The sequence below is a fragment of the Hermetia illucens genome, chromosome 3 (assembly GCF_905115235.1).
Source record: "Hermetia illucens chromosome 3, iHerIll2.2.curated.20191125, whole genome shotgun sequence".
Classification (NCBI taxonomy): Eukaryota; Metazoa; Arthropoda; class Insecta; order Diptera; family Stratiomyidae; genus Hermetia; species Hermetia illucens.
In genome coordinates this window covers 126,391,437-126,419,267 of record NC_051851.1, presented here as the reverse complement: position 1 = coordinate 126,419,267, position 27,831 = coordinate 126,391,437, and the positions used below count along the sequence as shown (strand labels likewise).

At 42.6% G+C, this 27,831-nt stretch overlaps 1 protein-coding gene across 1 annotated transcript in view; it reads left to right on the top strand.

The window, feature by feature from the left end:
• Positions 1-27,831, top strand: part of LOC119652126 — a 72,444-nt gene that overhangs the window by 3,430 nt on the left and 41,183 nt on the right. The window contains exons 3-5 of the mRNA XM_038056066.1: positions 6,885-6,975; positions 7,031-7,643; positions 7,949-8,114. Of these exons, the coding sequence (XP_037911994.1) occupies positions 6,885-6,975; positions 7,031-7,643; positions 7,949-8,114 (870 nt within the window). The remainder of the gene's footprint in view (positions 1-6,884; positions 6,976-7,030; positions 7,644-7,948; positions 8,115-27,831) is intronic.

The window sequence follows — 27,831 nt, the reverse complement described above, 5'->3', positions numbered from 1 at the left end:
GGAACGACTTTGCAATCGGTAACAGTGGTAAAGTGTCGGTGTTTTATGATAATATAATTGATTCGCGTTTTACTGTTCCTACTATAAAATGTAGGAAGATGTAGATTTGATGAACCATGTAGTCAAAAGTACAAAGTCGTGGGTGTCCGCAAAGTCGATTATACGCTCGCCACTCTCACTGTGCGCTCCATACTCCCATGGCACCTATTACCGTCTGCCTTTTCATCCACATTACCATTAAGGTCGCCGGCTATGACGATATAGTCATCAGCAGGAACGTTACAAGCATTTTCTTCGAGAAGTTGCCAGAAGGCATCATTCTCGGCTTCAAGTTGACCTGTCTGTGGTGCATACGCGGTGAAGAAGTGAATATTGCGATCAGCTGATATAATGGTGAGCTTCATCAGCTGAACATCATAGTCATATTTACCGCGTTCGGGTTCTATCTCGCTGGTTTTGGCACCAGACCATCGGGTTTCTTGCAGAGCGCAGATATCAATACGGCTTTTCCGAAAGGCTCTTACGAGTTCCTCGGTCTTATCAATTAAGATGCTAATATTTAGCGTATTTGTTTTGCTCCTAACTAACGTCCTGACGCGGTCCATGCATCAACTGAGGTGAAACCCTAGCTTTTTTCCGAGGATTGTTACCCGATCGGATCATCTTGTTTCTAACGACATTGGATACAGTTTATCGCGTGACCTATCACCAGAAGAGGTCAGGTATAATGGTGGTGGAATAAGTCCAACTATAGCCAATTTATCTCTTTCCCTGATCTCAGCATTTTATTTTTGTTTTACTGAGGATAGTACAAAATACTTTACCTTTAAATAGTACTTAATAGAGAACAGCTGAACATCTACGTTTCGATGTGTATAAGGTAAATCGCATCACTGTCAATAATGGCCATATTTCCCGTGCGTTGACAGTAGTCCCCACTAAACTCTCAACTCTCACTTTTCAAAAAAAAACATCAACGCATCAGTTGGTGACTATACAATCTGAGCTCTACAATGCACCTAATACTATGCAAGGGCTAACAAATTAAATTTATCACAGAAGACCCGTAACAGTTTACTTCTACGCTAAGTATTTCGGCAACATGAATATGAAAGTTTTGGATTTAAACTTTAAGTCATAGACTTCGAATCCACCCGGGATTATGAGCAATCAGGTCGCGGTCGAGGTATGGATTTTTGAGGCCTCACCAAATTCATATCCGCTAATGGAGAAATCTGTGGAAGGCATAGTTTTCAACTCAATGGAAAGCTTGCATTTAATGCCTACAGCGCAGGATACACACTTTCAGGACGTTGTACCGGGAAGTGATCAAATCCACGATAGAGATCTCAACGAAGCTGATCCCTCCCGTAGGAATACGGATAGGAAGGCGAGAAAGAAGTATGCGCAAGTTGCAGCCTCATTTCTGGCCACTGCCGTCTGAATTTCCTCCAAGGATGGTAAAATGTCTGATGAACAATTTACCATTCTTTGGGAGTATAGCGATGTGCTGCTTCATATGGAGTACACTGATAAGGCCATCTTAAAGTGCTTCTAGCAGGCAATCCTAACCTTGGGTTCTGGCGGTCAGCCCAAGTTCACCTTTGTAAATACCGAGCTGTGTAGGACAATACCTGGCGGTCAAAAGAAGGCAAGGGCATCATATGCATGCTGGGTGAACAGAACCCTGACATTGATATCGGGCACTGGAGGGTTTTCAACTTGTTGTTCGAGCTAGACCAAAAGAGTCTGCAAATGTTCAAGAATCAACGAAAGATGCTCCGCTTTTCCTGAGTAGATTGAAATTCAATCAGATCAGGAAACCGTAGAGTATCATTATTTTGAGAGCGAACAAGAATGATTGTCTTCAACTCAAAATACATCAAATTGAAGCCTCTACACAATGGAACTGGGCGTATACTGCGACACAACCCCCGTATAGAGAGGAGAGACACTGGCGAAGGGACTACCCGGTAAATCCTACCTGTCAGAAAATTCTCTTATACCTTCTACGGAACAAGCGGAAGAAAGGGAGAATAGAAGAATGCAAAACACAAGAATGTTCTGCAAGAGAGGGAGAGATCTTATATAGATCAGGACAAAGGCACTGTTGCACCTTCAATTCCGATGATGCGATACAGTGCAAGATAATTTAGTTCCACACCAGCCGTTGCATACGTACGTAATGTTCTCTATTACATATTACACTGAACTTCCGTTGAAAACATCAAATTTGGTCAAACTAACTTATAGCATGCCAAAACCTCCTTTCATTTACTGGTTTCAAGGCCGTAAAAGCTACAGGAGTTTTCCGGTAAGAGCCATGAGTTAGATTTAATAAAAACTATGGAATTCGATTAATAAGGGGGTAAGATTCATAAGACCGGGAGCTTGCTGTGCCTCTGCTTACTTACTCTTTGACTCTTTGTGTCCTTCATAGATACAAGAACTAAGGAATCTTATAGCGTATGTAGAACTCTCTCGAACTCTTAATAATATGCGATGCGGACGCTCAACATAATTGTTGCGGAGGTAGCAAATGCAATCTTTGGGGAGAAAAACTATTTAATTCCATGACTACAAACGAAGAGTACAACCCTACAGCCGCACGCAAGTGAAGTGAAGTGATTGACCTAACAACCTGCGCTGCAAAGGCGTTAGAGTGGATTACAAACTGGCAAGCGCTAGAAAAAGTCTCACTTTCAGATCACCGGTATTTAGAATTCAATCTAACTATTACATGTAATACAAAAGACTGGACAAATTTTAATGAATTTCTGGGCAATAAAGCTCCTTAGGTGACTAAAGACGCCTTGCCGATAGAATAGCAATTGGAAAATCTGAATCGCACATTTTTAGAGGGCTGTGATAAGGTTGAACCTACTCTCTGAGGCAGACGTGGTGAAACGTTGCCCAGTGAAACCGACAACTGCAAATACTGTGCAAATCCACCGGATGACTTCTGAATTGTGCTCGTAAACCCAATGGAAAGGAAACTGGTTACACTTCTGGAAGAACTGTTCCGCTCGAAACGTCTCACCATAGGTTAAAGCTGCGACTGTACAAGACAATGATCTTGCCAGTCCTCATGTATTCCCAGGAGACTTGGGTTCTTAGCGAGAAAACTCTCGAACTCTTGGCCGCGTTCGAGAGAAGAATCGTCCGAAGAATTTTTGGCCCCCTACATGAGGATGGACGTTTCCGTAGTCTACGTAACGACGAAATCTATTAGCGCTACCATCACCGTCAAGTTGTGGATAAAATCCGGATCAATAGGTTACGGTGGGCGGGCCATTTAATCCGTATGGATGAGAATGATCCCACCCGGAAAGTCTATAAGGGCAATATCTATGGTAGAAAAAGAAGACGAGGCAGACCCTGCCTAAGATGGAGCGATGGCGTAGGCCAGGATGCCAGACAGCTTTTAGGGATATCGAATTGTTGGACCTCGGCGCAAAGCCGGGATGTCTGGAGTTCCTTATTAAGGCAGGCCTAGACCGGATACCGGTTGTTGCGCCGTTGATGATGATTATGAATGCGTCTAGCGCCACCATCACTAGAAATAACGATACTTAGATATATAAGTTGTTCGTCGCCCCCAATATTCAACCAATATAAAAAGAGTGCGATGGCTAGTCACACTGAGAATCTTAGTTATTTTGGTATTTATCTTTAGTGAATTTATGAGAGAGCAGGCATATGTCACGGGCGAAGTGTTTGAGGAAGCGTGATAGCGTCCATTGTCCTCCATGTCATCCAGCCAAGGTAGCAAGAAGTATGTCACCAATAATGTTTAACTAACCAGCAACTTCCATCTGACAAGATAGTCCACATGGCAACCAGCAATGCGGAATAAGAGAGACAATAACATCCCCTCCAACAAAATCATCAGCTCATGATTGCTTGCCTTCTGTTGCGTATTGCGTCTAAATTTAACTACAGGAAGGAGCGAGGCCATCGAATATTGACACTGACCACGTCCCAAAAAGAAACCATAAGATGTAGGTGATTGCTGAAACTTGGAAGCGAATGGATGAACGTAAGGAACTGAAGACTCTTATTGCCGTTGGGAGTGTGGACCAGTACGCTGTGCTTGAACTTCAGCACTACAGCGTAGTATGCACCATAGAAAAAGAAAGTCTATTCTTACTTTTTTTTAGAGAGGCAGAAGCTGCGGCGAGTGATAATGTTTCAGAACCGTCAAGTCCTTTTACAGTCCAGTTAGGGCCGTTAATGTTTGGTTCTTCGTGCACTACGAGGAGCAGCTTAAAAGGTAGAAGGACATTTCACCCCAGTTCTAAACCGTATAACATCCGATTTGAAATGACTAGTCGCCGTAGTTTGCAAGTATGGACTGCTCTATAATTTTGAAGCCAACTTCGCTATTAATACGATTTTTTTTTATTTTTATTTTTTTGTATTTACGCATTTACGCACACAGTGTTCGGTACGTCGTCAGACTACCAACTAAACACCTCCCCATCGTCAGAGAGCTAGCCTGAAACCGTTTGTCGCACTACTTCGGATTAGTCCCCGAACCCTCCCACCTTGCGGAGCCTTCAAATCAGGGAATTCTTTTCACCAACGGGAGGGGAGACGAGGAAGGAAACTGCCAGTTCAAGGAACCCCCTGCCATCCGGCTCCTCCACCGGTCAAGCTCTATCTTCTTAGCAACGAGAAGGGCCCGCACGTAATGGGCAACGCGGCTCCACCTGTCAGCACTCCTCAGCATCTTTTCGACAATGTTGTCTGGACAGAAATCCTCTGTATTTAAATAGAGCTGCTGACGAACCCCATCCTACCTTCCACAAGAAAAAAAAGTGTGGTGGGCGTCGTCCACAACTCCATTGCAAAACACGCAACCCGGAGATCGCGCCTTTCCAATCTTGTGCAGAAAAGACTGAAAACTTCCATGGCCACTTAAAAATTGGGTAAGGAAATAGTCAGTCTCACCATACTTCCGATTCAGCCACGCACCTAAGTCGCCGATGAGCCGCGAAGTCCATCTGCCTCTAGTCTCATTTTGCCACGAGAGCTGCCACTCGTCTAGAGTGCGTTGCCGTTCTTCGCGAGCAACCACCTCCCTTGGCTCATCTCCCTTGAGCTTGTATATGGCTTGACGCTCCTTAACAAGAAGGGCAACGGAGATCACTCCTGCGATCACCATCACGGCCGGTTCAGAAACAGCGCGGTACGCAGACGCCACCCGCAAACCTCCCCATCTCTGTACTTGCGCGAGACGTTTACGATATACCTACTTGCTAAGATTGTCAGCCTATACCTCTGCGCCGTATAGCAGGACAGACTGCGTTGAACTCATCAGGAGACGTCGCCTACTAGACGTAGGACCGCCAATGTTTGCCATTAGCCTACTTAACGCCGAAACTCCAGCTGCAGCCTCGTTCGCTGCTGCTTTGATTTGCTCAAAAAAACTCATCTTTCAGTCAAGAGTCAACCCGAGGTACTTTACCGCCGATATTGACTCGATTATCGACTCGCCGAACGATATGGAACGCAGGGTCGGAATTCTCTTTTTAGTCAGGATGACTACTTCGGTTTTTTCCAATGCAAAGTTGAAACCATGAGTAGTCATCCATCCGTCGCATCCCGTCGCATCAATATGCTGAGTCTGCTCTGCGCCTGTTCGTGCGTCCAGCAACAAGCGCTGCGACATCATCTGCATAGCCGACCAGGCGCGACTCTTCTGGCATGCCGAGTTTAAGTAGACTGTCATAGCGTTCCAGAGGTCCGGCCCTAGGATGGATTCCTGTGCTAGCGCCGACGTGACCTCCATCCTCCTTTGACCCTCTAGTGTTTCATATTCATATCAATACGCTTTGCGTGTGACAATAGGAGCGGCATTTGTGGACTCCCTATCATCGCAAAGAAACTCGCTAAAATCCCCCTGGAACGTAAGAAGGAAAACTTCGAAAGTTTGATCGACATAAACCCTCCGGTACCAGCCACATTTACACCCTTCGGATCATTATGCAGCAGTCACTGAGAAAACTCTCGGCAGCATGAACAGATAAGAAGTTTATTTGGAGTGCTATGTGCTGGAGGGACCTTCCGGAGAAACTAACAGATGTTACTGAAGCGACATTGTCTCCGAAAGGTTGAATTTTTGCTGCCTTCTTGATGACGTTCTCCAAGCTGCTTCGTCCAAAAACACCTCGACTGCACTGTTTACTTTCAACGATTTCAACGGATTTTGGCAAAAGAAGTTAGGATTTGGAGAATACACCATTTTATCATCAAATAAAATGAGAGCTGCTTCAGCTTGGACATTTCACCCGGCATCGCCTGCATAATTAACCATAAGATTCTTCCACTGCCGTTTCAATGGTTCAATATCAGAATATGTTTCCTGTTAAGGTAATGATATAGAGTACACCAAGCTACTTCTGAATAAATTTAGAATGGAACCTATTTAAGGGTCTACAGTAGACGCTCTCTGCAATGTATACGCATTGCATATGTACCGAATATGGGGGCAATAGCTTTCCAATATTTGCACCAATTGTGAGTTTTATATTTCTAGCTCTCCACTAAATCGTAGAATTTCTGCAAAAAGGAGAATCTTGATTGATTCAATCTTGATTGTATTCAGAACAAATTCAATTTCATTTTTGTATGATCTCTGATTAGTGTTTTCATTTTCAATTGTGGAATTTCTTATCTAATCGAATACTGGTGAAGGGCAGGTATTATTGCATCGGAATTTCAAGATTCCAATAATTTGATTTATAGTATCAAAATCAAAATAAGTAATCTTTACCCTTGCCCTATTGTACCTTGCGATTGAGTAATCAAACCCTACGAAACGGAAGCGAGGTTTCTGAAGACTATAAATACGAAATGGGCAAGCGAAAAGAAATATTCAGTTTTGTTCACTAGCTAGTCATAATACCATTATGAAGATATTAGCCTGTCTTGCGGTTTTGTTCGTAGGCTCTTGCCAGGGGCATAGTTTGGGTAAGTCTCTATTTCTTTCTATCTTTTGAATTTTAATTATTTCTCTTAATGTCAGAAAAACTTCCAGCCAGAGCGACCCTAACACAATGTCAGGCGCCCAATGGCGGTGGATTGGAGCCAGTAATTGGAGAAATACTAGAAATGGTCATGCAAGAAAAAGTTCTCAGCATAATTCTCACGGCAATGACAAATGATAAACAAGTGCAGGACGTTTTGACTTACATTACATCTGATGATGGTCTCAACCACATTGAAAAAATTCTGGAATCTTATGAAATTCATCGAATAATTGACTTCTCGTGCAAGGAGTTACATTTAGATCTAGTTTTCTACATAAACGAAGCAGGTCATTACTTAGGTCTACCACCATTTGACCAGCGGAACATAAAGCGCTCTACTTCGACCATACAGCGGACTGGCATTCAGGGAGTAATCCGCGACGTTATTGATGCGATTGGAGTAGACAAACTTAAGACGTTTGCCAAAGATAAATTAGACAACGACGAGTATGTTCGTTTGGCTATAAAGACACTACATTCAGACGAAGGACAAAGAATATTCAAAAATTTGCTAGAAAATATGGACATAAAAAAGCTTCTGGAAGATTTAGTGAAATTAGGTTTGGATCTGCTTGCTGTTATTGAAGATATAAAAAAATTATTCGGATGGTGAACGACAAGCAATTTGAAATTTTATGTAATTAAGCCAAGAGAATTTCCAGACAGTTGTTGGGAACTACATAAATCAACTTTGCAATCCGAAATTTTAGCATATTTTGCATTTCTTTATTCCCGACACAATCAGGCACTATTAAAAAATCAATCGCTTTCTTTACTGAACAAAAGTTTTTTATTTGGTTCCAATTACGTTGCAACGCTATCGACAGAATGCTGCATATTTGGAAACAATTGTCTCTCTATCTGCTCTGGACAGTTAGGTGAGGCTACATCATATCAGAAGGTACTTCTTGTAGCTCGAAAGATAAGACACATCTGGACACAAGGGAAACATACAAAATACCGCAAGACTCAGACATGAGGATGTACACTGAGGAAGCCGAAAGAACTATCAACCCTTGTGTATGCAAGCATTATATCAGAGTGGCTAGACGGGTCCAATGTCCTGCTGTGGAATGTCATGTATAATACTCGCTTGATCTTGTCGCCTCAGATAAGTCTACTGGTTGTAGTTGTTACAGCAAAGCACCCAGAGGATATAGAGGTCTACCCGACGGATACAGTGGGAGGGAGAAGTGCTGGCCGGAAAAATCGTACTGAGTCTGGCGAGAAGAAAGATTCATAGAAAGAAGAACACTGTCAACGTGGAAGTCGGCAGACATACAGTGACCTCAAAGCCGGTTATCAAATACATACGGGTAATGATTGAAGCGAAACTGAGATTTAATATGCACCTACTGCAAACGTGTCAAAAAACAGCAAATGACACCGAGGCATTTGTAAAAATCTTGCCGAATGCTACCAGGCCGATTGCTTCTAGCTGGACTGGTACGATCCATTCTGTTTTACGCATCATCTCTGTGAGCGGAGACGCTGTCAGAGATGGACGCAGATAACTTCGGTTCATCAATTTATGACTTTGAAGGTTTGGAGCGGGTCTAGAATAACATCATGTGAAGCAGCAATGGTGGTGGCGGGCATGATCCCTGTCGATATTGTTGGGATACAAATCAGTGTGTTGTATCACGCAAAATGTATGGAGGGGCATACAGAACACAAGAATGCAACAAAGGCAGGGTCGTATGATCTGTCAACATAGATGAGACGAGTCTGCGAAGTGTCGCTAGACGGACTCACACACATCCCAACATGATTTCAGCGGAAACACGAATTGTCGTGGATGGGGTTTCACAGCGGAGGATTCAGAGCATGTGATATTTCACTGCACAAGGTCCGCGAAGAACAGAAGGAATCTGAATCAAGCGCTAGAGAATATATTTTTGAAGATTTGCATTTTTGAGATTTTTACACCTGCGTGTGGGGGTAAACATTGTTCTTCATTCGAAAGAAAATTAATCGTAAAGCTACGAAAGGAGAAACTATAAAGCAGATAGTAGATAAGGTTCAATTTATTGTTGTGGCGTGTATCGATAAGGCCTTCAAGAAAGGGGATTAGCTTGAAAGAGCTCCAGGGTACTCTTTTTGTGCAAAAGAACTTAAAGTCAAGGTTGAAATTCGTCCGGAAACATATTCGAGACGTAAATTGGGAAAAAGCACTTTGCCTCAACGAAACCAAAATAAATTTGTTTGTATCAGACGGAAAACACTATGTTCGGTATGCTGACGGTAAGGTGTTCGACCAAAAGCATACCATGGAACCAGTAAAGTTAAGCGACTAATCAATCATGATTTCTGGTTGCTTTTCAGCTGCTCGTACTAACCTTCTCTGTTTGGAGAAGAAGAGAACGCATGCTAGAGACTACCTACACACTCAGAAAAGAAAATGGTACATTCTGTCTAGAAAGAAATGATAATAAGAGAGAGTACATGTACGACAGTTTCGGGAGTACACTGTAAGTAAAACTGCTGAAAGCTTGGCGTAATCAATGAAAGTTCCATTTATGGAATAGTCCACCAGTTTTTAGACTTTAACTTCGTAGAACGCTTATAGGGTTCTTTGAAAAAGTCTATAGAAACTAACAGGTATAAAAATAAAGATGAATTGTGAGGAAAAGTTCAGTAATCATGATGCAGTATCCTTAAGGGGGTCATCCAGTGAGAAAGCCGTTTTTTGGCTTTTTTAGATTTTTTTTGTGAAGAACTGGATAAAGATACAAATACGAATTTTTCACCATAGATTTATTAATATCTTGAGCGTGCGCAGTAATTTTTCCACCCCGATCGCATAGCTCGTTGTTGAAATACAGGGCAATTTATACACCCATTTCCAAAAAAGGTGCTTTTCTGCTGCCAAGCTAGAGAGTACTGTGATCATCTTAAAGAAAAAAAAAGAAAACGGCATTTTAACGTATAAACTTAACTACGGTCCGCAAACTAGGATTATTAAAAAATATTAAAAATTGAATTTTTGTTGGCGTGTTAAACTTTTTTTTACGAATTCTGGTGTTTTTCACGGCTTCTTCAATGAATAAAAAAACAACTCGGGAAACCGGTAGCTTGACGCTTCAGGTATAAAAGGTTTTGTGTTTCCCTATGTGAGGAGCATAACGTAGTTCTCCATTGGCTTATAGCATTGACCGGAGATATTGAAATCGTCCAGTTCTGGCCAGGTTACTGCCATTGCCAGAACTGAGCGATTTAAATATCTCGAAGGGCAGGTTACCGACATTGCCAAAACTCAGCGATTTAAATATCTCGAGGGGCAGGTTACTGCCATTACCAGAACTCAGCGATTTAAATATCTCGAGTCAATGCTATCTGCCCATGGAGAACTGCGTAATGAAATTATTTCACACATTAATGCAACCTGGATGAAGTGGCATTCCCCAACTAGTGTTCTTTATGATCGACGTATCAGTGCACGGCCCAAATCTAAAATTTACTGCAATGTCGTCCGCGTGCCCCTCTCTATAGTTTTGAGTATTAGCCGACTGTAAAGGTCAATGAACGGCGTTTTGCTGTAATTGGGACGAAGATGTTGCATTGCACTGGCGGCGTGACACGTTTTGGTTACGTCTGAAATGAGAATTTCCGCGATTGCACGGGTTTGCACCGATCGTGGGAAAACTGCAAGAGAGGCGTTTTCGATGGTCGTGGTCACGTAATTCACACTAACGAGAATTCAACAACCAGTATTGGTCAGAACATCGAAAGCAATGGTAAGCAACCAAAAGCCGGCCAAAACAATGGTGGCTTGATATGTTGGATGGGGATTTAAAGGTCTCAAGATTACATCCTGATCAGGCATTTATAAAATGACGAAACCGATCACCACAGGCCGACCCCGCTTGCGAACTAATGGCTGAACAAAAAGAAAAAGATGTGAGGAGCGACGAGTGCACGACAGCTCCGTGTAATATAGCTAAAAATTCCATTGCCCTCTATTTTCTAGAAAGCGATTTAAATAAATCATTTGATGGAAAGCCCTGTGTTGTTAATGGTCAACCTCATACGCCTCACACCCTGAGTTTAATATTATTAGCAAATGCCAACAATTTAACCAACATCAAATATAATAAAAACCTTAAAAAGGGCTAGGGAGAATTAGATTCTTCTTGAATGGAATTTTAATATTTCACTCGAATTTCAATTATTCTCGTTAATTATGACGTCAGCATCTTATTTGTATGGCTTAGGATGCTGTTAATTAGCACGAAAGTGATAAGTTTGAACTTCTATAACTTTGACACTAATAGTTGGATTTTCATGGAACTTGCATGTGCATCTGTATGCACGAGACTGTCCTCTATGCCGGTGCAATTTGGTACACCTAGGATGAGCTTAAGGGGAGTTTTTTAGTCAATTTCTAAAAGCTGATAATATACTATTAGTAAATTTATTTGAGCAGATACCGGAATGGGACATCTCTCGAAGATTAGATTTCACATAAGTGTTTTACACAAAACCATAAAAAGGGCTGCAGACTCATAAATGCGACTTTAATATTCCACGCGAATGTCAATTATTCCGGGTAATTGTGACGTCAGCATCTGATTTGCATGGCTTTGGAAGCAGTAAACGCACCCGGAATTGCTAAGTTTGAACTGCTATAACTTTGGCGTTAATTGCCTGATTTCCATGAAATTTAGCGCATATATACGAAATATTGTGCCCTATGCTGGTATAGAAGTGCTAAAATGAATTTAAGGGGGGCTTTTCAGTAAATTTCTAAAAAGTAGTAATATACTATTAGTAAGTTTATTTGAGTAGATATCGGAATGGGACATACTTTGAGGCCTAGATTTCATCTAGACGCACCACCCTGATTTTTTTCGGATTTTTAGGTTGGGTAGTTTCCGAAAATAAGTCCTGTCTCACTTCAAGTGCGTACATTTTGACTCCTTACTCATGCACCTTACAATTTATGCCAAAACTAATGCCAATTTCGGAAAGTACAAATTGAGACCTTTCATTTGATACCCTACACAACTATATCCGGTGAAAAAATTTTTTAAATCCCCCCTTTGCATGTATGGGGAGCCCCCCTTTAAACTCCACCTAAATTTATGCCACTCGCCACTGCCCGAATATCAAAAAATCACTTTGCCCATATATTCTACACTATATCTAGATATAATTGATGCCAACAAAAAATTTGATTCCGCGAATTCGACACACGGGATGACCCCCTTAATGAAATAAGTCCCGAATTTGTCAATTGTATGTCGCAGCTCTTTGACATTTTCTAAGGCAAAAACTCCTTAAGATGAAGGGAATTAATTAATAATGTTTTTTTACTTAAATCAAAAGAATTTATGTAAATATGCCTTATTTGTTCACTCTGAAAAATATAATTATGTGTCCAATAGTTGCAAAGGTACAATGCCGGCAGTTTACAGTGTCACTGGAATATGATCTGGGGTTTTATATATACGCAAAGAAGCAGTAAATTTATGCAAATTAGACAATTTTGACCTACTGTGACACTGTCCTTTGAGTTGAAACTTAAAAATACACTCAATATCATCCATCCTTGCGGTAAGGAATGATGAAGGGATATGGGAATTTGTGAGCAAGTAACCTGCAAATTTTGAAATATTATGTCTATTGAAACACCAAAAAAGCCTAAGATACTTCACGCCGAAGACTTTTGGCTATCGAAAGCGGATTATTGGTTTCTTCAATGTGCACACAATCCTCGCTTTTTACCTAACCTAACCTAACCAGGAGTTCCAACGGTATAAGCTGGCTTAAGCGAAATAAGATGGTGGGACTCTGGAAAGTACTCCTCCCCCTCTTGCCATACTAATGGGAATGTGCTTCGCTAAAAGTACCGTTTGGGTTAGAAAACACCTTGCTCGGACAGGTGGTGGAGGACGACCGTAAGGATAATGGTGGGAAGTTTGCAGATTTCTGCAGTAACCATCGGGTCATCATTGCTGACTCAATCATGGAGCACCAAGCCTGGCGTAAGGCCAGTTGGTTTTTGCCTTGGGTGCTACGCAGGTTGTCGGCCAAGTCTCGAAGGGGAGTCATAAGAGCTGGTGGGCTGCGTAATCGTGGAAGCAGTTCGATGAACGGAAGTGGTTAAAAATTCTACTGGCCGCTACCAGTGGTGACGGGTGCGACGCGTTCGAACTCCAATACCTAGCGAAATCCCGGGTAGTGTGAGCCATGATAAAAGGGAATTTGCTATTACATGGATCAGGGAATCGGCAGATACGACAGAACACAACGATTTCAAAACTGTACACCGCATTACATCGGATGATGCGCTCCTTTTGTGGATGAAATGGTTAGCCATCATAACATGCGGATACGGACTGTTCCCCAAATAGAAAGAAATTATTTCGTCAATCAAACGCAGTAAAGCTGCAGAGCTGACGGTCTCTCTATAGATCTATCTATTTATCCCTGTATCTGCAGTTACTGTAGATCTGCTTCTTTCGCACACTTTTCGGAATCTGAGACCTTTCCAAGAGAATGAAAGAACGGCATGATCGTTAAGATTTCAGAGGAAGATTCCTTATAAAGATGATAGCTAAAATAATTCTAGAACACATTAAAGAATATCTCGAAGGCTTGACCGACAGAATGCAGGCTGGTTTCCTACATTGCCAAGGGCATTCCGGAGAAACTAATAGCTATTATCAGAGCGGTATATGATGGCGTAAAATGTCACATGCTACATCGAGGTAAAATCTCAGAGGATTTTGGGGTCCAGTTTGTATCTTGTCGCCGATATTATTTCTTCTTGCTATCGGTGACGTTCTTCATGCTGCCGAAGGACGTGGAGGAGTTCAATGGGGGATGAAATCTTTCCTCAAACATTTCGACTACGCAAATGACATCGGTTTGCTGTCACACCGGGTCATGGACCTTGACGAAATGGCTCTGGATTTGGGCAGAGAGGCAAATAGAGTTTGAATAAAGATAAATACCAAAAAATTAAGGTTCTCAGTCTAGCGGCTCATCCCATTCTCCCTATCTGCATTAATAGACCGGGCATCGAAGACGTCGATCAATTTGTATACCTACTGAAGATGGCACCGAACTGGATGTTGCCCCCCTGAAAATGTGAAAATGCAGTTATCTCAACAACAAGATTAAGTCGAAGTTGTTCTACGCTAGTACCCTCTTTATGTTCGTATATGGAAATAGCACTTTTAAAGTGACCCCCATTGTTACTCAAAAACTCCAAACCTTCGTCAACACCTATCTGTGTGGTAACATCCAGCTACACTGGCCTGAAACTATCTCAAACGAAGAATTTGATCGGTAATAGCAAATTTCCTGAAACGTGTACCCAATGCGATCGGAAGCCGAAAATGGCAGTGGATATATGATATATATAATATTATCTGTTAATTTTGTTTGCCTAGATATCGGTAAAACTGAGTAGTTCCTGCGAATGGCCCTATAAATTAGGTAAGCTCTGATAGACATACAAGCGCATAAATGGACAGTAAACCGATTCGAGTAAGGTTTTGTTTTGTACAAGGCTAAAACAATGAAAATAAGATATTCCCATACTCGTACATATGACCTTTTAAGTGTATATATATCGCAAAATGCCCACGAGCCCTGTTCCAGGTCAAACGGACCGAGGGGCTACCAACCTAAGGATGAACTGAAGGCAAAGCCCGCATCACAGCGATGATGCGTTTTGAAGCAAAGTTTGTGCGACCATGCAAAAATGTATTGCTACATTGCCGATTGTCGTAGACACTTCAAACAATCATGCGGTGTTTCTTCGCAACAGAGAGATGACAGTGCAAATCTAGATTAGAGCCCAGTAGACCATACTGTTACCGAACAACCCAAGCATCTTCAGCTCTCTACGTAAATTTTGCAGTACCAATCCTGCCGCTGAAATTATAACTACCGAATCTTTTGTAGCCTCCATGTTTGCTTTATGAGGTTTTCTTTGAGAAACAGTCCTCCACCCAATTAAATCAAGCTACCGTTGCCATATCCAAACTTCCGAAAAATGGCTCACTAACGGTATACTATTTGACGAAATAGAAGCATTTCTTACTTCAATTTGGGATCCTAACAAATTATAACAAATGATGTATATGACTCCACAATTACCAACTCCAGTTGTAGATTATGCAATTATGAAAAAGGTACCATCCATCCAGCAGATAACATCTCCGTACAGGATGCTGAGCAGTACCGAGTACACAAGCCATCATAACTCCATTTAGAAAATTTTCCATCAAAGTGTTGGGTTGAAATAAAATTTGGTGGGAAACTACCATCGCTTTTATAAGAATACACCGGAAGGAATAAAGGAAAATGGTCGGGTCAATCTACTGTCTCCACAGTTAGCGTTAATCACAATAAGCCGAATCTAGTACTGCTTCCCAAGTAAGAATAAGCATATTTCATAATGGTTGTAGCATTTTACAGGAGCATTGTTGAAAAACAACAAAAAAGATCCGGAACTACGGCCCTTTGGAGTGAATACACATGAAATAAAAAACTTAGATTCACTGTGATATTATTAGCAATGGGAGGATATCTTTCACGCTTCGCAGTATTTATTTATTTATTTGCCAGTTTATTATAACATAAGTAGTAGTAATAGTAATTTCTATTCCTATTATCATTTAAACTTATATTCCCAGGGTGATCCTAATGGAGTTTTTTGAGAAATTTCCAAAATATAGTAAAATACCAGTACAGTAAAGCTTCGTTACAACGTTCTTATACGGTTCAGAAAGATGAGCGCTTGAACTGGGAAAGCGTTATAACCGAGGAAAGAAAACCTGATGAGCAAAAAAAGAACAAAAATAAATTTGTTTCCCTTAAGTGTTACATATGATTACATTATTATCTATTTTATTTTGCTTAAGGCACTGTATCGATTTACTTAAAACGATGTTTTCCAGTTTCACAATTGCATTAAAAACATCGTCATCTTCTACTGCTCTATATTAGGAAAAGGGTACGGAATGTCTTCAATGCTTCCGTAGCATCGCTTATTAAGGTTTTATGTAAAACAAAACCGGTTTACTGTCCGCCTGCCTGTCACACGCATTTTTCTCAGAAATGGTTATATCAATAGACACCCAATTTGGTGGGAAAAAGGGAAGTATGAACGCCAACGCACATGGTTCTACGTAAAATTTGATGGGGGTTCTCCCCAAATGCAAAAGGAGAGGTGTAAAATTTGTTACACCGAATATAGTTTTACACGGTATCAAATGAAAGATCTCGATCTGTCATTTTCAAAGCTGGTCTCATTTCTTAAACCTAATGCAAAAAAGGCAAGGGCGACGGCTGAAAAGTAGTAATTTCGTTCACGGCCTCATTCTCAGAACCTACCCAACCGAAAAATTTGAAGAAATCACGAATCTGCCACTATACGATGTTTAAACTCCGAAGTGCCCTCCATACCGATATCTGTTCAAATAAAGTTAATAATATTGGTGTATTTGTTTTAGTAATATAGGTTATAATACAAAGCATGGTCCCACCAAGTTTGTTGGAAACCACATTATTAGTAACAAAGTTATAATAGGTCAAAGTTTCCGCTTCAGTGCAATTCTTACGACTTTGGATGTCAGTAACATGTGAAAGTGAGTATTCTGATAGAATATACACATAAGCTTCTCTATGAGAAATACACAAGACAATTTTTACCAGAAGCGTCCAGCTTCTGGTTTCCCGACAACCACTGTTTCATCTTATGATACATACATTTCAGGTTTTAAGGTTTCATGTAAACAAAATCTGGAAAACGCCTACTGAAGCAACACCGACAACTCTACCATCAAACCCTATCCTTTACCCTATTACAACAACGGAACCGTCAAAACGGTCGAAAGATTTGTGCATTTTCTCAAGGAACGTGCGCTCCAGAGACAGATCGAATATTGCCTAGCAATTAGCTAATACCCTGACAGTGTTACAAAAGATGCGTTGGACGGGGACCAGTTTCCTAAGGAAGGGAAACTACACCATAAATTATCGTCGTCATCCAGTAAACCATATGCTCGGAGTAGATTTCTTAGTGAACTAAAAAAATAATACCTTTGATTATCAGTTTGAGAACGTTTCCAAGGCAAATTTCAAAATATAATTAAAGTTCACTTTATTTTTATTTTTTTTAAAACAATTTATTTAACTGTCATGCGTATGTTTTAACTTAGTTTAAAGCAGAAGCAAAAGCCGTGACGAGATCTATTTTTCTTGCCAGACTCAGGCAGACTATTTATTCTACCTGGTTGCTCTGCAGGCCTCGCGACTGTCAACCTGTCGTCAACAGATAGGCGAGCCACTCAGGCGGAAGAGTTTCCAGCCGTGGTGAGTTTCGCTAACCTGGTGTGGAGCTCGGAACAATCTCTACTAAGCGGCTCCACACTATAGCGCCTTCACACTACCCCATACTGGGTTTCAACGATAAAACCCCGACTCCTGGCCCGCCAAATCTAGGGGTGCAGATCAAGTCTCACCCACCAGAGCCGGAGAAGAATACATTCCACGAGGCAATAGAATGTGCCCTCGAAGCCTGTCCCGAGTAGAGTATTAAGATCATACTTGGGCATTTTATCAGGCAAGTAGGGATGGTGCCCGTATTCAGGTGACACTGCAGCCTCCAGAGCTTACCTAAAAAGATCATTGATAACGGACTGCCGATTATTCAGTCAGACGTGTCGCAAGAAATCGTTATTGGAAATACTGTGTAGTGCACGGAAAGCGGTCCACAAACATACGTTGGCCTCTCCAGACAGGACACTTCCAACTAAATTAATCACGTGTTGATTACTTCACCGCCTTGAAGAATGTATGAAAATATAGGGGGGCCAATATAAAGTCGGATCATTATTTCGTTGGGATAATGCTCCGGGCTTAAACTACAACACCGCCTAGAATCTTGACTGAGTGGAAAATGGATGCCGCAATAACCGCCGTCAATAGAGGCCCAGAAAATGAAACATGGACAAATGATCATCATAATTACGTAAAGAACTTTATCATTGATACGGGTTGACAATGAATATAAGCCAACAAGGGAATGGAAGAATGCTGCGTACCGGCAATGCTGCACTCACGGGCACAGAGATTTATCCTGAACTCAGCGGGACGGAGAAGAGACTTAACAGACAGAAACAGGAAACCTTAAAGAACCAAGAAATCTGTGAACTCGGGAGGTACAGGGAGCAACCACACCAGGCTTGAAAATTTTACAAACAAGTCAGCAGAATGAAGTCCTCTACACGTCAATCCTCATTCTGCCGAGATAAAGAGGGAAATTTGATTTTCGACCTTACAAGTGCTTTGATGAGCTGCTCAGCAAGCAGAATATCGGCGAGTTGGAGGTCCTACCAACTGGAGACGACGGACAAATACTGTCAGTCCGTGCAATTCATCGGCTTCAAAATCATAAGTCACCAGAAGCCAATGGAATTAGAGTCGAACTAATGAAATATGGAGGCGATAAACTACACCAAGCAGTTTATGAACTGTTGCTCAAGGTATGGGACAACGAATCAATGCCTGACGATGCCTGGCAATGAGGCATTATCTGACCCATACTTAAAAAGTGCAGTGCGGCAATTATAGAGGTATCACGTTGCTGAATACCACCTATAAGACATTTTCCGCTATCTTGCTGGGACGGACAGCCCCATATGGTCAGAACATCATCGGCCAATACCAGAGAGGCTCTATTCAGCTCAAATCAGCAACAGATCAGATATTTTCTCTGCGCAAAATGAATATGACCATCAATGGCACCATTTTCTCATCGACTTCAAAGCCGTCCATCATGCATCCCTTTTAATCTCGCCTTGGATAAAGTGATCCGCGATGTTGGCGTTAATACGTGGGACACCATCCTGTTCATAGACATGAATGATGACATTATTGACATTATGGAAAAACAGCTTGTAATGTATAGTCTACCTCCATTCAGTTCCAACAGGGGAGATCGTGGGCTGCACATTTATGAAGGAAACATAAAAGTACCACGAAGCGCCAACAGCATCGAATAGCACAATGAAAACATTGAAGATAGGAGACAACAGACTACACTCTGACCGACCATAATTCATTAACTGGACATATGTTCAGAATGGGAATGGCTCAGAGGCAATAACTCCTTCCCTACCACAAAGAAACACACACACACATAGGGTCGAGAATCCCAACCAATAACAGCTACGACGATGAAATTTGCGCACGGTTGTTGGTTGCCAACAGAGGGTATTTCAGCGTACAAAAACTACTTCATTCCGAGCATCTTACCATAGGATAAAAGCTCTTACGGTACACGACAGTGATCTTGCCAGTCCTCATGTGTTTCTCGAAGGCAAAGGGTAGTATAGGTCTCAGGGCGAAATGAAGATTGGTACCCACGATGGAGCATAAAACCTGGGAAACGCCTGCTGTACCAAACCCTATCTCCACCTCCACGTGGTGACCGATGGAAACTTTCTTAACGAAAAGCTACAGACGGAGAATGATGAAGGCGAGTCTCCCGCGCCTAAAAACGGGACAAATTGTACCAACTAGTCCACGTTGGGGGTTGGGTAGGGCTGACAACCCAACACGGAAAACCGAAGTAACGAAGCCACAACAGGAGCCTCGGACTGGGCGGATAAGACAACGACGAACCCGACAACGACAAAGGAACAACAATTTGCGTATTTTCTCATGGAACGGGGCTCCCTATACAAAGATGAAGCTGCCAAGCAGTTAGCCGATACCCTGTTCCAATGTAGGGCTGATGTAACAGCGTTACAGGAGATGCGTTGGACAGGAACCGGTTTCCTGGAGAAGAGTCGCTACACCATATATTATAGCGGCCATCCAGTAAAACATCTGCTCGGAGTAAGTTTCCTAGTCAGCCAAAAAATGAAACCTGATGTTATCGTCTTTGTAAAGATAAGCGAGCGGCTATGCACTTTGCGCTTACGAGGCAAATTTAGCAATTTAAGCCTCATTAACGTTCACGCCCTTATAGAGGAGACTGCAGAGTCGGAGAAGGATAGATATGATATCAAAATCATGCTTGGGGATTTTAACAGCCAAGTAGGGACGGAGCCCGTATTCAGGCAATACGTTGGCTCCCATAGCTTACATCAAAACACAAACGATAATGAACTGCGCAAGCAGTGTCACACGAAATGGTTTCCGCGGAAAGCGATCCACAAACATACGTTTACTTCTCCAGACGGGACCATTTTCAACCAAATTGAACACGTACTGATCGAAAGCCATCGCCTCTCGACCTCGATGAATGTCAGCGCATATAGAGGGGCCAATATAGACTCGGATCACTATCTCATTGGCATGGTGCTCCGAGCTCGAATAGCAATACCACCCAGAATCCCCCCTCACGATCAGGTGAGAATTAACACTGAAGCCATCCACAACACAACCCTCCGCGACACCTATAAAAGGGAAATGAATGCCGCAATAACCGCAGTCAACAGAGGACCTGGAGATGAAGCATCAACAAATGATCTTCACAATCACCTGAAGAACGTTATCATGGATACGGCCACAAGCATACTTGGCCCCAGCTGCAAAAGGAGTCGGAACGGCTGGTTTGACGATGAATGTAAGCTAGCAACGGAACGGAAGAATGCCGCATAACGAGTAATGTTGCATTCTCAAAGAACGCGGGCACGCGCAGAGACTTATCACGAACTCCGCCGAGTGGAGAAGCGACTTCACAGACGGAAAAAGGAAGCGTGGGAGAACCAACAAGTCAGCAGGATGAAGCCTTACACACCTCGATGTTCATCCTGCCGAGACAAAGAGGGAAATCTAGACATTGGCATATTGGAACAATGGGTTAAGTACTTTGATGAACTACTGAACAACCAGAACATTGGCGAATTGGAGGTCCCGCCAACTTAAGACGACGGGCAAATACTGCCACCTGCAAGTATAGAAGAAACAGTTCGTGCAATTCATCGGCTTAAAAATCATAAGTCGTCAGGAGCCGATGGAATTACAGCCGAATTGATTAAATATGGTGGCCACCAATTACAGCAAGTGGTTCGTCAGCTTGTGCTCAAGGTGTGGGACAGCAAATCAATGCCTGACGACTGGCAAAGAGGCGTCATCTGTCTCATACATAAAAAGGGAGATATCACACAATGCAGCAATTATAGACGTGTCACATTGCTGAGTACCATCTATAAGATATTCTACGATATCTTGCTAGGCCGGATAGGCCCATACGCCCAGAACATCATTGGCCCATACCAAAGAGGCTTCAATCCAGGCAAATCAGCAACAGATCAGATTTTCTCTCTGCGACAAGCGATGGAAAAACTGTTGGAATATGGACATCAGTTGCGCCATCTCTTTATCGATTTTAAAGCCGCCTATGCTAGCATAGCCAGGGTAAAACTGTATACGGCCATGAGAAAATTCGATATCCTGACGAAATTGATAAGACTGACTGGGCTGATCCTGACCAATGTGCGAGGCCAGATAAAAGCGTCATGCGTCCTCTTTAACCTGGTCCTCGAGAAAGTGATCCGTGATGCTGAGGTAAACGCAAGAGGTACGATCCTCTTTAAGTCCACCCAACTACTGGCCTATGCTGATGATATCGACGTCATGAGTAGAACGACCCGAGACGTACAAACTGCCTTCATCCAGATGGAGCAGGCGGCGCGAGATCTTGGGCTGCACATTACTGAAGGCAGGACAAAGTTCGCAACATCAAACCGCACTGGTCAAACGGGAAGAATAAGGATAGGAGAATACAACTTTGAGACCGTTGGTAATTACTCCTATCTAGGGTCAAAAATCACCAGCGGTAACAGCTACGATGATGAAATCCGCGCACGGTTGTTGTCAGCCAACAGAGCCTATTTCAGCTTACACAAACTGTTCCGCACGAAATGTCTCACCATAGGGTCAAAGCTCTTACTGTACAAGGCAGTGATCTTGCCAGTCCTCATGTATTCCTAGGAGACTTGGGTTCTTGGCAAGAAGAATTGCGAACTCTTGGCCGCGTTCGAGAGAAGAATCCTCTGAAGAATTTCCCCACTACATAAGGATGGACGATTCCGTAGCCTACATAATGACGAAATCTATGAGCGATACCATGACCACCAGGTTGTGGATAAAATGCGACTCAATAGGTTACGGTGGGCGGGTCACTTAATCCGTATGGATGAGGATGAGCCCGGAAAGTCTATAAGGGCAATATCTATGGTAGAAAAAGAAGACGAGGCAGACCCTGCCTAGGATGGAGCGATGGCGTAGGTCAGGACGCCAGACAGCTTTTAGGGATATCGAATTGGTGGACCTCTTTGCAAAACAGAGATGTCTTGGGTTCCTTACTAAGGCAGGCCTAGACCGGATACCGATTGTTGCGCCGTTGATGATGATGATGGGTTCTTAGCGAGACAAATTGCGAACTATTAGCGGCGTTTGAGAAAAGAATTTTCCGAGGAATTTTCGGAAATTCGATACCACTATCGTCTGGTTTTGGATATCATTCGAGTCAATAGGTAGCGGAGGTTACTTAATCCATTTAGCTGAGGATGATTCAGAACGGCAAGTTTATAAGGGCAATATCTATGGTAGAAAAGTAAAGGTAGGAGACCCTGTGTCAAGTGGAGTGATAGCGTAGCCCGAGATGCCAGGCAGCGTTTAGACATCGGCACAAAACCGGGATGTCTGGAGTTCCCCGTTAAGGCAGACCTAGACCGAATACGACTTGTTGCTCCGCTGATAGTGATGAAGATGCTTTCCAACGTGGAAAATCCTGTTAGTCTGCTCTTCACACTTTGATTTCAAAGCAGGAAGACACGACTCTGAAAGGGGAGAATGCATTGAGGAAGTTCAGATATTGAACGGGTAACGCGAAGATTGATGTATGTTGAAGTTGGCGTTGGACGAAGGTATGAAATTAAGCTCACCCTTTAATACTCTAGACGAACCGGCTCTGTTACTGAACAAAATAGCGGCAAGAGGATGAATTGCATTCTCGATTGCGAGTATATTTAATTGTTGTGTAGCATTTTATCCACATAAATTACTTGGTAGTTATTTTGTTAAGTTCTTATTATACCGTGTAAACAGGTAGATTCATTTTTTGTAACCTTCTTGTTCTTTTCGTGATTAGGCACCCGCAAACGTTATTAGTCGGATGTTTTATTCAGTATAGATTTTTGATGTTGTTCCATAAACCAAGTGCCGAACTACCTTAATTTAGAATAAAAAATAAAGTTTAAGTAAGAATACGAAGTAAGAAAGCAATGGGTCAGTTTGATGTTTTTAAGCAAAAAATATTAGAATAGTAACCATGATGGCATCATATTCCAAAATGGGCCAGAAAATCAAAAATGGGTTACCAGCTGCAGCAGACAACTGTGTGGTAATCAGAATGTATAGGAGTATTAGGAAACCATAAAGAAAAAAATATAACTTCACAAGTTCCAAACAGGAGAGGACAAAACTCGACACAATTTACAAGAGAATATTTTAAAAAATTGTTATGACTTCAAAATTGGTAAATTTTTTAAAGGCAATGTTTAGTGATTGATGAATTGGTGCCTGTACAAAGGATACATTGTCGGGCCGCCGGGACTTATCGCGTTTGCGACCAAAGCAGGTTGCATTGAGGAAGACGTTGCTCAAACTTTGTGAGAAGATGCCAAAAAATGCCGTTGTAGATTCATATTTATCTGATCGCGGAATTGATTAAAACCAATATTAAAAAATCTTAATTTGAAATGTATAAGGGACAGGTCGGTGCATAGGTGGCCACCTAGTCGATCACCAACTTAATAATAATATTATTGTAAACACCCTTTGCAGCCGAACATAAGCTAGCATAAGAATATTAACTTTCGCAAATAAAATAACTTCAATTGGAATTGACATCACCCTGGGCACACACACCAACCAAAGATTTTAATCGAAATGAGAAAGCAGCACTTTGTGGATCCTCCTGAATGCTGACGAAAAAGCTCGTGAGAAGGAAATAGCCGCCAAAAATATTGCTCCAAAGTTTTCACTAAAAATTAAATTATGTTAGCTTTTTTTCAGGAAGTTTTTCCATCTTGACTGCTTCATTTTACATGTTGGACCTTCATGCACTCGTGCCGAGGTTCAAAATTATTCTTACGTTCCCTTTTGGAATTTGGCTTCAGCACGAAGAAAAAATGAAATTTCTTCCCCAGAGCAGTAGCAGAAAAAAATGAATATTTTGTACTTACCAACTTTACCTCGAACTCAAAACTCCGCCATTCCCAGTTCACTGTTACTTCACACCAATATTTAACACTCGCGTTTCAGTACTTCCGGCCATTTTGCAATTGAAAATAAACTCAAGAGAATTCACAAGAAAAAGTGCTTTGATGCTGCGCGTACCACACGACGATCGGTCAACTTCCTTCTGTTCTCGCGGCCGAGAGGAAGCGTCTATCACCGAAATTTCGAATTTCTCCCGAAAGCTCAGTTAAGCTCAGGATTTGGATAGGATTTCCGGTCCTGCCAGGAAAAGCTTTCGGCGTTGTTCACAGTCCACGAAAAAACGTGAGATCGAATTCGCCTTCAAATTCGAAAGTGCTCGCTATCTAAATCTTGTGCAAATGCACCGTAAATTCTCCACAAATTTGTGTAGCCCAACTAGCGTTGTCATCAGAGTCAAATAAACCAAAACCAGATTCAAGTTTCGTTGAATTTATTAAAAGTAGGTAGGCAGGAAATTTAGTGTATTTGTTAGTAACGCCCGTAAGTAGGCAATTAGAGGTCGGTGGTTATTTGGGAGATATTTGTCCGTTTTCCTTGATCACATACCACTCCTTTGAAGAATACGCTTTATTAATAATGAAGTAACGTCCGTGGCACCTTTTCTTTATTTGTTATCGCGCTACATCCATTTCTGGACTTTTATAATACAGTTATGAAAGGTTTTGTTAATCTTTCACTTAATAATAACCGAGGGGACGATGGTTTCTTTTAAACATAACTCGTAGGGCATATACGTCTATCGTACCCGATATTCAATCCACACAAAGTGCCGGACTCTTGTCTCAGACAGACTACCGGCTAACACACCGAGCTGAACCGGCTAGGACACTAACCGAAAACCGTTTGGCACATTACCTCATGCCAGGCCTATTCAGTACAGGAGCAAAACCCCAAAGATTCAGGGGGCCTGATATTCCTCCTATCCATCCTCCTCTTTCTCGCTCTCCAGCATGGCCTCAATTATGACATCGAGAGGCGCAAGGCACCCTCCCATCGAAAGGTGATGACGATGGCGTTCCCACCTTCTGCAGAAGAAAAAAGTGTGGCAGGCACCATGTCCTTCCAATAAATGTAGTGGGATGAACGTGATTTTCCGATTGTGAACAAGCAAGATTGAAAATACCCATGACCGCTGAGAAGCTGGGTTAGGTAATAGCCAGCCGCAACTTGCTTCCGATTGAACCACGGCCACACGTCTTTCATGTGATGCGCGGTCCATCTATGTATCTATCTGAAATCTCTTTCCCTAAATTTGCTGCCATCCCCAGAGAGTACGAGCTTCCTTTTCATAAACGACAGCTTCCTGATTTCCCTCACCTTTTCTGAGGTGTGCGCTCGGCAGCATGGAGAGCGATCGGAATAACTCCCGCGATCACCAGTACAGCTGGCTCCGAGACAATACGATACTCGAACACAAATACTTGTGCTAGGCGCTTACAGTACATTTCCTTACTGAGGGAGTCGGCCAATGCAAGGAACTGAACCGCGTTTATCTGCAAGCGGCACCTGCTGGATAAGGGACTTCCAACAATGGACATCAGGCGGAAAATTGCAAACATTCTAGCCTCAGCCTTTTCTGTGGTATTGCGAAAAAGCTCACCTTCCACCGCCGGCTTTGACAAGACCATGGTTTCACCCACCTGAATAAGGAGGACTGTAGGAACCCTCTCCTTGGTCAGCACAACGACTCCAGTTTTCTCCAGAGCTAGGAAAAATCCATGCTCAGCCATCCATCTTACCCACCGCATCACCATTCCTAGTGTAAGTTGGCCGTACCTGCGGTATCCAGTGCTTCATCCGTTTACCTGATAGGATGCAATTCATCAGGCATACGGCGTTCCAACGGTCCGGACCAAGGATAGATCCCTTAGTCGCCCCGATGTTACCCTCATTCGCTGCTGTCCTTCCCGGGTCTCGGAGAATAAGGCACGGTCCTTTAAATAATCCCTCAATATCCACGATGGGTGGCCACCGTCAAACATGCGTTAAATGCGTCGAGTAGTAAGTTTATACAAGTTCAGTACTTCGTTGGAAATACATCTCATCCTGGTGTTTTTTGTCCTTTATACATAGGACCGCCTCCTCTAGTTCTTTTGCAATGAAGAGTGGGCATTCCCCAGTGCTCATTCCTTCAACGGCAGCTTCAGTTCGGATGAGGTGCACTGGGAAAAGTGCCTGCAGAATTTCGTCCATTTTCGCTGCTTTCATAGAACAGAGTGATAGATAAGCACCGTGTTTTACCCGTGGTCACGTCGCTCTCTGTTTACGTTGTTGATTAGCTCCGCAATTCCCTTTTGGAAGCCGATGAATTTCTAGATGCCGTGATAAGGCTCATTGTTGAATTAACTAGCGATTCAGCTGCGGTCCTTCCGTTTGCGCCTGGGGCTTGTCGGTGATTTACCCTTCTTGTGAGAGCTTCGACAAATTTCGCAACATGGATTTTCTGGATGTTCTACCCGGTACGTATTGGCCGGACCGCAGAATATTGGGAAAAGCTGTTTGTCACTTCGAAGGAAATATGCTAATGATGAATGGCCGTGAAGTTTTCCAGTACCTTCCATCGTTGGACCTCCGGCATCGCTGCAACAGTTACGTGAAGGATAGTGCCTTTGCAAGAGAGAGAGCGTCGAAATGTGGGAGTGCTACCGGTATTTAGGACAATAATTCCTGACCTCCCAGTCATCTCCAAAATATGTGTGTCTCGAGAATCTGGTGGAGGCATACCCCATTCGAGGACTTTGGCGTTAAAATTTTCTGCGACCAGAATTCTCCTTTCTGTTTTTTTCTTAAATCTCGGCCTCCATGGCGGCGAACCTTTTCTAAAAACTTTTATAAGGTGTAAGGTAAATGCTGCAAAATGTCACTGCTCCACAACGAACCTAAACGAATCCGTCTCCTCGACCATGGGCCCGCACTCGCAAGTTAATCGTATCTCTCACCGAAATGGCAGCAGTGTCAGATATATCGGCATGCGACGATGGTGAGCAGGAACGAGTGACCTCTTTTTCCTTGCGCCATCTGCTTCATCAGGTCAGTAGGCAGTAGCACTCCTGTGTAACACAAAGTGTTCTGTCCTGCCCCTTGCAAGTCCCTGCTATATGTCGGTATTCCCAACATTTAAAACAGAGGGTTGGAACTGCGCAAGTAGACACAAATCCTTATGGGAGTTTGTAGTCAGAGCCGGGATCAGGCGCTAGTCAGGAATCTATCTCAACTAAACCTGCACTGCCAACTTAATGGTCTCATAGCTTTGAACGTGCTTGCAGACCTTCCCAGGTTATTATCGGGACGGGGGCAGCTGTAACATTAACAGGTAACAGAATTCCACAGCTATCAGCTCACGTGCAACCTATTTAAAAACTATTGCCAAATCATAAATCAATGCTATCCCCACTCGTCATCGTTGTCGCCGCTCACGTTAGTTCACCACCAGGTTGACTAGTGGTTATCAGCAAATATGCCCTGTCTGTCCGAACTCGTTTGGCCCCTCGCAGATACTGGTAGCCTTGAAATCATATAGAGGCGTCATTATGATTCA